Raw genomic sequence first — 12,765 nt, forward strand, 5'->3', positions numbered from 1 at the left:
TTTGACATTATCAGTTCCTTTATACTTTGTCACCTCTATTTTATCTTAATCCATCTGCATCTTCCTGTTTTTACTTCCTTTTCTTAGAACCCATGGTCCATTGCTTCAATCACTCTTTTACCTGTATCCTAAACTTCCTGACCTGGTGCTTATGTCACCAGCTGTCAAAATCCTAGTCCTGGATGATCAAACTCTCTGTCTGCTCCACACTTGCATCCAGGTTGCTAAGTCTTGCTGGAGAAATGGCAGGAGGTGGGGGGTGGAATCACACCACCCAGTGAATCTGTACCAGTAAAAATTCATCACTGCTCCTCTCCAATGTCAGAATTCTGTGTTTCTGTGGTCAGCTTATTGCCTCATTTTCCACAGTGACTTTTTTAAACCTCTCAGTGTTCCTCAAATCTCCCATCTCTCCCTTCACCACTTCCCTGCCAGTTTCAGCAGATAAAGTGACCTCCTCTTTCACAGAGATAAGGGAAGCCTACAGAAAGGAATTGCTTCAGCTTCCTGCCATCTGATACCAAACTGTTGTAGGCATTGACCTCTCTTCCTCCTCTCCCAACAGGCAGAGCTCAACTCCACATCCGTGCATCCTAAGCTTTAATGTCCATACTGATCACCGCTGGGCATGCTAAAAATGCAGAATCTGATTCAGTAGGTTTGAGGTAGGGTCTGAAGTTTGCATTTCTGATGTGATGACAGTACTGCAGTTCATGGATCACACTTTGAGTAGCAAAGTTCTAGATCCCATTTCCTCTGGTCTCCTCAGGAAATGTGTGCTGTCTCTTCCACCTGTTCATCCTGAAGCCTCCTTCCCAGTGGTTTTTTAACATTCCCAAAGTCTATTCTATCTTTTAAAAAATCCCAGCAATAACAACCTTCCCAATCACAGCCCCCACCCCCCATCTTTCTTCTCCCTTTCAGAGCCAAACTTATTTTCATCTACAGTTCACTCTGTTCTGGTGTCATTTTTCTGCATTCCGCTGAATTTGCTCTCACCAAGGTCCTCGGTGGCTTCTGTGTCACCAGTGGGCATTTGTCATTCTTACCTTGTCGCCACTCTGCAACATTTGATGCTGTTGACCTCTCTTTCCTTCTGGAAACGCTCCATTGCTTTTTTCTGTGTCTGTAATCATGTCTTGTCAGTCTCCTGTGCTAGATGCTTCTCCATCCTTTCCTTAAATGTTGATATTCTTCAGGTCACTGTCTTAGCACTCTTTATACTCTACAGCCTTTGTCTAGGAAAACCCCAACCCCTCACATAGCTTTACTGACCATAGGGGCTGATGCCTTATGTATCTATCTTCCTAGTCCAGTCAGACTTCATTTGACATTTTCATTTGGCTGTCACAAAGGTACCTCAATCTGAAAATGTCAGTAACAACTCACCATTCCCAATACCTGCCTTTGGCACTACTTGTTATATCTGCTCTTCTTCAGTAGTCCTCTCAGTAAAAAACACAGCAATATTTACCCAGCTTCCCAAGCCAAAAACTAGCAAAGCAGATCATTTTTCTGCACCCTCCCTACCTTTTCCTCTTCATTCAATCAGTTACCTAGTTTTGTGATATTGCTTTGAAGTTCTCTCTCAAATATGTGGACTTTTTTCCATTTCCACTGCTGCAATCCTGACCCAGGCTTACATCCTCAAGCTCCTGAACAACCCCAGTACCTTCCTAAATTGTCCTCTGTATCCTCTTTATCCCTCTTCAATATCTTCTCTACACTGCTGTTAGGGTGATCTATTTAAAATACAAACCTAATGTCATTCTCCTTCCATGGCGTATGGATGAAATCAGCGAACCCTTTACATGGCTTACTGTGCTCTGCATCTGGACTGCCTAACAAGCTCATCCAAGGCCACCATCCACTCTCTTTGTACATTCCAGTCCTTCTGTTCCTTTTTTCAGTTCCTCATCGAGCAAATATTATTTATTTATTTATTTGGCTGCACTGGGTCTTAGTTGAGGCATGTGGGATCTTCGTTGCCACATGCAGAAGCTTTAGTTGCAGCATGTGGGATCCTTAGTTGTGAACTCTTAGTTGTGGCATGTGAACTCTTAGTTGTGGCACGTAAACTCTAGTTGTGGCACGTGGGATCTAGTTCCCTGACAAGGGATCAAACCTGGGCCCCCTGCACTGGGAGCACGGAGTCTTAGCCACTGGACCACCAGGGAAGTCCCCCATCTAGCAAATTCTTACTTAACTTTTAAATCTCAGCTGGGCTTTCCTGACTCCACATCACCCTCCACTTCCTGTTTTGTAAGAACCATGTTATTGAGGAGTCTTCAGAGCCTAGCTGAGTGCCTGGCCCATAATAAGTACTTAATAAATATTGGCTGAATTTGTTAGAAGCCTGGGGATTTCAACCTGGGTAACAGCATTATATATGATTATTCTAATTGTACAGTTATTAAGTTTAAGAAAAACAGGGCTTCTTTAACATTGATTTCTACATCTTTCTTTTCTGTGTAGGTGAAGATGGTGGAACATGGTTTCTTGATCTTAAAAGCAAGGGTGGCAATGTCGGATATGGAGAGCCCTCTGATCGGGCAGATGTGGTGATGAGTATGTCTACTGATGATTTTGTAAAAATGTTTTCAGGTGAGTTTTAACTTTACTTATTTACTGATTGTTCAAGGAAAATTCTATTAGGTAGGCTTCATTTCTACTAGTTGGACTAAGATATCATTTCCAGTAACACCTTGGTTACCAGAGGTGCTGAACTTAGCTGCAGCTTGTTTATCAAGAGTAAGATCATGCTTCAGTCTTGCCAACTATTGTAATAGGAAACTGCAGCCATCTCCTGTGGCCCAGTGACCCTGCTTTCTGTGGAATCCATCACTAAGAAGAGCATCTGCATAATTTTCTGCTTTGCCCATGTATCTCTAAATGTGCCAGAAAAATTTTAAGGGTAATTTTTTTCTATTTTCTACTCTTAAAACACTACTCCAGATGGTAAGTTAATTAACACATGTACTTATTAGAAGCAGCACTTTAAAATTTTTTTTTAATTTATTTATTTTTGGCTGTATTGGGTCTTCATTGATGCGTCCAGGCTTTCTCTAGTTGCGGAGAGCAGGGGGCTACTCTTTGTTGTGGTGGGTGGGCTTCTCATTTCAGTGGCTTCTCTTGTTGCGGAGCTCGGGCTCTAGGTGTGTGGGCTTCAGTAGTTGTGGCACGTGGGCTCAGTAGTTGTGGCTCGCAGGCTCTAGAGCGCAGGCTCAGTAGTTGTGGTGCACGAGCTTAGTTGCTCCTCAGCATGTGGGATCTTTCCAGACCAGGGATCGAACCCATGTCCCCTGCATTGGCAGGTGGATTCTTAACCACTGCACCACCAGGGAAGTCCCAGAAGCAGCACTTTAAACAAAAGTATTGTAACATTTTAATCTGAAGATCCTAAAGATTCATTTAATGAGTTATAAATGTTATTTATTCTTTATTCTGTTTTAATCTTCATAAATTGAAGATCATAGTGTATTCTGTGCCCTGTAAGTCTCGCTTTCCATTTCTAACCCAGGATGCTAATGGCCTACATACTACCTGAGCCAGTTTGTGTGTGATGTTACTAATGACTGAGGTTTCTTCAACTTTCCCCCCCTTTTTTTAAACAGTAGTGCTAAATATTCATGGTACAAAAATTAGAAAATATGCTTAGGAAAAAAGAAAATAAATAAAATTATTTTTTATTGTACTACTGAAAGAGAACCATCAGTTGATTTTTGGTTTAAAGTCATATATATATTTTTATGAATGTATATAAATATATAAGTGTGCTTATAAAAACAAGATTATAGCATTGCTGCTGTTTGGTAACCTTTTTCACTTAGCACTTAGTACATTATAAGTACTTAGTACTTAAAAGTACTAGTGTACTTAAAAGTACATTAAAAGTACTTAGTACATTACAACATCTTTTAATGATAATGAATAGTTATCACTTTAATCATTTTTTAAAAATAAATATATTGATTGATTGATTTTTGGCTGACTTGGGTCTTTGTTGCTGCGTGCAGGCTTTCTCTAGTTGCGGCGAGCGGGGCCTACTCTTTGTTGCGGTGCACAGTCTTCTCATTGCAGTGGCTTCTCTTGTTGCGGAGCACGAGCTCTAGGCATGCGGGCTTCAGTAGTTGTGACATGGGCTCTAGAGCATAGGCTCAGCAGTTGGGGCGCATGGGCTTAGTTTCTCTGTGGCACACGGGATCTTCCTGGACCAGGGCACAAACCTGTGTCCCCTGCATTGGCAGGCGGATTCTTAACCACTGCGCCACCAGGGAAGCCCCTCTTTAATCATTTTAATAGTTTCTTTAGTATTTGTTTAGTGTTTCAAAATCTCTTTCTCTGTAGGGCTTAAACATAGTGCTTTGGATGCTAAATAAATGTTTGGTAAATTTGAACCTTATAAATATGCAATATTTTGAACTTAAAGACCTTTAAAAATAAAAAAATTATTGTCAATTTCCAAACAGAAAATAACAGTAATTTTAGCTAATATGTATATGATTACTATTGAGTTAAGCAATATTCCCAATAATGGTTTGAGATAAAAGATTTTCTCTATTTTATAAAAAGGAAGACTGAAGTATTGCTTAATTAAATAATAAACCCAGAGTCACTTGGTGGGTGAGTCAATGTTGGAGTTAGAATTCGAATCCAAGCTAACTCGCCAGCTCATACACTTCTAAATCATTATGCTATTTTGCCCTCCGAAGGTGAAAGAATCAAGTTACCTCCTTAATTTACGTTTTATTTGTGTAGCATAAACTTGTAAGGGGCTTTCCATTTATATCTTTCTGTGAATGTGCTCCTGGATCGGCTAGGGGAGGTCAGTCAGCTAAATAAGTGATTAAAATATATATATATATTCTTATAAGTTTTATTTTATTTTATTTATTTATTTTGGCAACGCCAAGTGGCACGTGGGATCTTAGTTCCTTGACCAGGGATCGAACCCACACTTCTTGCAGTGGAAGCGCAGAGTCTTAACCACTGGACCGCCAGGAAAGTGCCTTATAAGGTTTATTTTATAGCAGCAGTTCAGATTGGGAGCAAATAACTTTGCTTCTGCTGCTTATGTCTTTTCATTCTTATTCTTTATCCCATCTACTCTCCTTTGAATGGGCGCAATTTAGACCTTATATCCTAAGCATTCTCTTTTAAGAAGCCATAGCCATTTCTGTGACCTAATCTATAGAGTGGATATGTTATAAATTTAAAAAATTAAAGCAACTACTGATCAACTAATCAAAATCTCTCTTTTTGGCCAGTAGAGGCCACTGTATAGTAAAGCATCATAATAGAAAGAAAATATATTGTACAAGATTACCTGATTAATATATTGGGAAGAGAAATATACACATATACACATACCTATAAAGTTGTTCTTACTAGTAGTTTTAAAGTTATTTTTTAGAACAGTTTTGTTAAGGTATAATTTACATACCATAAAATCTACCCGTTATAAGTATATATGATTTTTAGTAAATGTATAGGGTTGTACAACCATCACTTATAATCCAGTTTGAGAACATTTCTATCACTCCCTCCAAAATTCTCTGTCCCTTTGCAGTCAATCCCCCTTTTTACTGCCCAGCCAGCCAGACACTAACCTGCTTTCTGTCTCTATAGATTTGCTGTTTCTGGACATTTCATATAAATGGGATTATAAAGTATATAGTCTTTCGTATTTGGCTTCTTTTACTTAGCATAAGGCTTTTGAGATTCATCCATCATGTGGTAGCATGTATCAGTAGTTCAGTTCCTTTTTATTTCTGAGTAGTATTCCGTTGTATGGATATACCTCATATTTATCCACTCACCAGCTGGTGGATATTTGGGTTGTTTCAAGTTTTGGGGTATTATGAATAATGCTGCTGTGAATATTTTCATACACATATTTGTGTGGATATATATTTTCATTTCTGTTGGGTAGATTTCTAAGAGTCTAATTGCTGGGTCATGTGGTAAGTTGATATGTAACTTTTTAATAAACCACCAAACTTTGCTAAAGTGGCTGCACTAATTTTATATTCTTGTCAGCATTGTATAAAGGTTCAGGTTTCTCCAAATCCTCACCAGCACTTACTAGTGCCTTTTATTTTTTTACAGTGTTATTGAGGTATAATTGATAAATAAAAACTGTATATATTTAAGGTATATAACATGATGACTTGGTATTTGTATACACTAGGAAATTACTATACTCAAGCTAATTAACACATCCATCACCTTGCATGGTTACCTTCTTTTTGTTGTCATGAGAACACTTAAGATTTACTCTCAGCAAATTTCAGCAAATTTCAAGTATACAGTACAGTATTATTAACTATAGTCACCGTGCTGAACATTAGATCCCTAAAACTTATTCACCTTATAACTGAAAGTTTTACCCTGAGACCAACATCACACCATTCTACTCTCTGCCTCTGTGGGTTTGACTTTTTTAGGTTCCACATATAAGTGAGGCCATACAGTTTTTGTCTTCTTGTGTCTTGCTTATTTCATGCAGCATAATGTCCTCCAGGTTTATGCATGATGTCACAAATGGCAGTGTCTTTGTTATCATAGCCATTCTAGCGGGTGTGTGGTGGTATCTCGTGCTTTGAATTTTCATTTTCTTAATGATTAATAATGTTGGGCATCTTTCCATGTGCTTAATAGCTGTTTATATTTGATGAACTGTCTATTCAAATGTTTTGCTCGTTTTTATTTATTTATTTATTTATTTATTTATTTATTTAATCTTTTTGGCTGTGTTGGGTCTTTGTTGCTGTGTGCGGGCTTTCTCTAGTTGTGGCGAGCGGGGGCTACTCTTTGTTGCGGTGCGTGGGCTTCTCATTGCAGTGGCTTCTCTTGTTGCAGAGCACGGGCTCTTGGCACACGGTAGTTGTGGCACGCATGGTCAGTAGTTGTGGTGTACGGGCTTAGTTGCTCCTTGGCATGTGTGATCTTCCCAGACCAGGGCTCGAATCCGTGTCCCCTGCATTGTCAGGAGGATTCTTAACCACTGCGCCACCAGGGAAACCCTTTGCTTGTTTTTAAATTGACTTGTCTTTTTATTATTAAGTTGTAAGAGTTCTTTATAAACTCCAGATGCATGTGACTTGAAAATATTTTCTCTCAGTCTGTGACTTATCTTTTCATTTTCTTAGTGGTGTCTTTTGAGTTACAAAAGTTTTTAGTTTTGATAGTCTAATGTGTCATTTTTTTCTTTTATGGTTCATGCTTTTTTCCCCTAAGTATTTCATTCTTTTTTAATGCTACTGTAAATGAAATTATTGTGTTAGTTTTATTTTTTAATTATTTGTTGCTAGTATACATAAATACATTTGACTTTTGTGTAAATTTTATATCCTATGAATTAACCAGTGAAGCTACTTGGGCCTGGGATTTTTTTGTGGGAAAATTTTTAATTACCAATTTGACTTATTGTTCTATGTCAATAGCTTTTTAAATTTTTTATTGATATATAATTCACATACCATGTAATTCATCCATTTAAAGTAAACAATTGACTGTTTTTTTGGCATATTCACAAATGTTCGCAACCATCACCACAGTTGATTTTAGAACATTTGCATCACCTCAAAAAGAGAAACTCAGGACCCATTAACTGTTAATCCCATATCCCCCATCTCCTGCCCCTAGTCCTAAGCAACCACTAATCTACTTCCTGTGTCTGTAGATTTCCCTATTCTGGACTTTCATATGAAGAGAATCATATATATGGAATTTTTTTGTGTGACTGGCTTCTTTGCAGTGTGTTTCTTCTTTTAGCTTGTTTTCAGGTTTCATTCTTGATGTAGCATGTATCAGTATTTAATTCTCTTCTTTAAAAATGGAGATGAAATTCACATAACATACAATTAACCTTGTAAAGTGTACAGTTCAATGGTATTTAACTTAGTGCATTCACAATGCTATGCAACCACCACTTCTCTTTAGTTTCAAAACTTTTTCATCACCCCAGAAGAACACCCTATACCATTTAAGTAACATCCCATTCCAGCTTCCCACCTCCCATGGGAACTGCTAATGTGCTTTCTCTCTCTGTGGATTTGTCTATTCTGGATAGTTTATGTAAATGGAATCATTCAGTATGTGACCTTTTGTGTGTGGCTCTTGTCACTCAGCATAATGTTTTCAAGGTTCATCTAAGTTGTAGCATGTGTCAGTACTTCATTTCTTTTTATGACTATCTGTTGAAAGATATTTTGTTTGGCTGTTATAAACAATGCTGCTATAAACATTTGTGTCCAAGTTTCTGTGTAGATTTATGTTTTCATTTCTCTTTATTGCTGGGTCATATGGTAATTCTACGTTTAACTCTTTGAAGAACTGCGAAAATGTTTTCCATAGCACCTACATTCCTACCAGCAACGTATGAGGGTTTCTATTTATCTGTATCCTTGCCCTCAGCAACACTTGTTTTTGTTTTTTGTTTTTTTACAATAGCAATCGTAGTGAGTATGAAGTAATATCTCATTGTCGTTTTGATTTGCATTTCCCTAATGACAAATGCTGTTCAACATTTTTTTCATGTGCTTATTGGTCATACGTGTATATTCCTTGAAGAAATGTCTATTCAGGTCCTTTTCCCATTGTAACTGGATTTTTTTATCTGTTTAATTTAATTTTTTTTTGAGTTTTAAGAATTCATTCTCCCTGTGTCAGATTACCTGTCAGTGTACTTTTTTTCTGGAGCTCTTTGTCTTCTTATTACAATCCAAACAGATAGCTCATGGGGAATTCCCTGGTGGTCCAGTGGTTAGGACTCCATGCTTCCAGTGCTGGGGCCCCGGGTTCAATGCCTGGTCAGGGATCCTGCAAGGTGTGTGGTGCAGCCAAAAAAAAAAAAGAAAAGAAAAGAAAAGAAAAGAAAAAGAAATGGGTTCTAAACAGATAGCTCATTAAGTCTGCTACACAGCGGTGATCCTTGACATTTCCGTAACTCTCTCCTGCATTGAATCTCCTGTTTCCTGTATCCCTTTCTTTTTTCTTGGTTTACATCCTCATTTTGGTGGCACCCATTCTCCAGTAGTTTCATTATAAAGGATACATAAGAGGCAATTTTTGTGAGTATCTAAAACTACCTGTATTCTCCCAACACATTGATTATTTGTCTGGGTAGAGATTTCTGTGTTGCAATTCATTTTCCCTCAGAAAATGAAGTCATTGAAGTCATTGTTCCACCTTCTAAGATTACGATGGAGGATTTGATACTATTCTTAATCTTTTGTATCCACCACTCCCCTTTCTGAAAGTTTTGGAGTCAAAATGATCTCTTTCTCTGTAGTGTTCTGAAATTTCACAATGATACAAGGCTTTTTTTCATTCATCTTCCTGGATACTTGATGGGCTCTTTGGGAATGTATCTTATATTATTTCTTTGATAGCTATCTCAGTTTTCTCAGTTCTCACTTTCTGAAGAAAACATTAAATCTCTGATTTAATCACCTTACATTTAGGGCCTTATTCTTTCCTTTAAAAAAAATATGTATATATAGTAAGGAAAATTTTATTTCAAAAGATTATTGTGGCGGGGGGGGGGGGTGGTGCTGGTTCATAGAGAGAGCCTTTTGTAATAGCGGGAGGGGGAATTTTGCAATAGAGAGACTGCTGTGACCAGAAGATTGCAAGTGTCTCCTTTCTATTACATTCTAATATTGTGGCTATATCAAAATCTTAATTTCCAAGAGTTCACTCATGTTATCTTAGCTTATTTTTTCTTCTCTTACTGCCCCCTTCTTCCTCCTCACTCTACCCCATTCCATTCACCTTCACCTGCTTCTCCCACTACCTCTCTCTTCAATACCCATTTCCTGTGCTTCTCCTCACCCCTTTTCTTAGCATCCTGTTGTTGATACATTGTCACAGCTTGTCTTATCAGTGAGGACATGAATTACAGAACTTTTAATTTGTTCATTTGTTTCATTTCTGTTTCTTCTATGCCTGCAGTCTCTGTTTCCCCCAAATTGCTTTGATTTGTTTTTGGTTTTGGGGTGATTTTTTTTTTTCCTGGTCTCCATTTGCTGCCCATTCATCTTTAACAAGCAAGGCTATGTAAAGCTGATTGGAAGCTGTGTATGCATGAGTGGGGCTGTGGACTGGTGGGTTTCACTGCAGAGTGAGAGAGCAAGGAGCCAGTTTTTTAGCTGAAGCCTAACAGTGAAAAGATTGGGAAATGAGAGTAGCAAATAAAAACAAAGTTCCCTCCCTTCATGGAGCTCCTATTTATTATATGTTGTTATTAGCTACAATTCTGTTTTAATGCCCCATTTTACATTCTGGCATTTCTGTGGTTAAAATACTGCTAAGACGTACTTCTGTGTCCATACACTATACTTTTAATGTCATTTCTTAAGAAAATTATATGCATTTATACCATTTGACTTTTTGACTCAACTTGAAATGTTAAGAGTTTAATGAACTATAATAGATTGGAAAATAACTAAAATAGATAGTATTTGTTTACTACAATTCATTTGAGGGCCATCTATTCTTTAGTGTACTGTGCATGTTGCATCTTCTGCTTTTTGGTGTAATCTTTTGTTGATTGTTGCTTTTATATCATCTCTCATACTACAAGATATAGTTAACATCTAAATCTAGGAATTGGGATTCCCAAGATACTGATAAAAAGATGCTATAAAAGAAATTTCTGTGTTTCAGAGGTTTATAGAACTCAGAGATTCTTTTTATAAGCATGTTCTTGAAGCGGTACATCCCTAAGGGCAATAATGGCTGATTTTTCCTCTCTCATTTTCTCTTTTTAGGGAAACTAAAACCAACAATAGCATTCATGTCAGGAAGATTGAAGATTAAAGGAAACATGGCCCTAGCAATCAAATTGGAGAAACTAATGAATCAGATGAATGCCAGGCTGTGAAGAGAAAAAAAATGTTGACTGCTAAGCTCAAAAAGTAAAAGGGTTCAATAGTTAAAATTGAATGTTTGTTTTCATCCCTATTATATTATAAGGATATGCATGTTTGTTCTAGAAAAAATAGAATTTCTGTATCTGTAAGAGTTGAAATTGTAATTAAAACAGCTAGCCAACCAAACATAAGCATCATTAAGTAGAATTCTAAGACATTCTGTTTTTCTTATTTTGTGAGTTTTGCCCTCTGAGTCCTGTATCTCATACACCATCATCTTCTGGGAAAAGTATTATTAGTAATCAATCAGGGTCAAGCAGCAACATTACTCTTTTATATCTTTTTCCCATGTAAAATGAGACTAGTCTGTTTTAAACTTTTCAGTTTAGGATTGTATACTAATGATATTTTAGATTTTTATAAATTTGTTTTAAAGAAAATCTTCTATATTACATTTTCACAGAAATCACATAATAAACTACTTAATAAATACTATTTGTGAAGACAAATTAAACAAAAAGTATATTTTGTTAACTACCTTTCTAAGTGTAAGGTATTTTACCTATAGGAAAATATTATTCATGTAATTCAACTAACTGCAGTATATATATCCTATTTTAAAGTATGTAAAAATATCTATCCTAAGATAATTCCTCCCCAAAAGTGTGCACTTGGTCACAGTGTTTTGAAATGAGAACATTAGAATAGATGGTTGTTATGGGCTGAATGGTATGCCCCCTTCATATGTTGAAGTTCTAACCCCCAGAATCTCAGAATTGATTGTATTTGGAGATAAGATCTTTAAAGAGGTAAGTTAAAACCCAGGCTTTTAGGGTAGGGTGGGCCATAATCCAGTCTGACTGATGTCCTTATAAGAGGAAATTTGGACACAAAAGAGAGACCAAGGAGGCACACACTAGGAATGACCTAGTGAGGTCTAGTGAGGAATGACCATGTGAGGACCAGCAAGAAGGCAGTCATTTGCAAGCCAAGGAAAGAGGCCTCAGAAGAAACCAAACCTACTGACACCTTGATCTCAGACTAGTCTCCAGAATTGTAAGAAATTTCTGTTGCTTTAGCCACTCAGTCTGTGGTATTTTGTTATTGCAGTCCTAGTAAACTAATGCAATAGTTTGTTTGTATTTCTGTTACGAACACAAGTTCCTGTGCACTACACACAGTGAGGCCAAACAAACTGAAACATTGGAGTTTGTAGCAGAGAAAGGTTTATTACAGGGCCAAGCAAGGAGAATGGGTGGCTTGTGCTCAGAAAACCCAAACTCCCCAATGGTTTTCAGGGAGAAGTTTTTATAGGCAGAATTTGGGGTGAGTGCTGTGTGACTTTCTTCTGATTGGTTGGTGGTGAGGTAACAGGGAGGTGTTTCAGAAATCTTGTGCTCAACCTGAAGTTACCATCCTCCACCTGGGTGGGGGCCTTAGTTCTTACAGAAGAACTCAAAGATATTGTTATATATATTCCTTGAGGAGGCACCAGGACCCTGCCCCAAGGCTGCACTATTGTTTCTTGACTGCTCCTCCCCTGTTTCTGCATTCCCTCCCTTCCCTGATTAGCAACTGTTTGAATCTGCCCTTTGTAACTCAGTGAAGGTCAAGGAGGCTGAATGAAGCCTATTTCCTACAAACAAGAAATAGGGGACACGGAAAGGCTTTGTACCTAGGATGGCCCCACAGGGTCCTTCTCTGTTTCATTTCTTGTTTTAAAAAAGTTAAACTTTTTTTTTTTTAAGCTCCTATCTTTCCTTTTAATCAGTTAAAAATACTGTTCAGTGTAATTCTTTCACTTCTCACCTTCCACTCACTAATATTATTGTGCTGTTAAGCAACTTAGCTAATTCTGACATTTTGTAGAATCATAACATTAGGAGCA

At 37.5% G+C, this 12,765-nt stretch overlaps 1 protein-coding gene across 3 annotated transcripts in view; it reads left to right on the forward strand.

Annotated features, from left to right (window-relative positions):
* Nucleotides 1-12,019, forward strand: part of HSDL2 (hydroxysteroid dehydrogenase like 2) — a 68,096-nt gene extending 56,077 nt beyond the window's left edge. For 2 of the 3 annotated variants that reach the window (XM_036855990.1, XM_036855992.1), the window contains 2 exons: nucleotides 2,476-2,604; nucleotides 10,776-12,019. In XM_036855990.1, coding sequence (XP_036711885.1) covers nucleotides 2,476-2,604; nucleotides 10,776-10,888 — 242 coding nt within the window. In that variant the 3' untranslated portion in view covers nucleotides 10,889-12,019. The remainder of the gene's footprint in view (nucleotides 1-2,475; nucleotides 2,605-10,775) is intronic. The other variant, XM_036855989.1, reaches the window with a different exon arrangement.
* The last annotated feature ends 746 nt before the right edge of the window (nucleotides 12,020-12,765 follow it).

Source organism: Balaenoptera musculus, chromosome 6 (genome assembly GCF_009873245.2).
Source record: "Balaenoptera musculus isolate JJ_BM4_2016_0621 chromosome 6, mBalMus1.pri.v3, whole genome shotgun sequence".
NCBI lineage: Eukaryota > Metazoa > Chordata > Mammalia > Artiodactyla > Balaenopteridae > Balaenoptera > Balaenoptera musculus.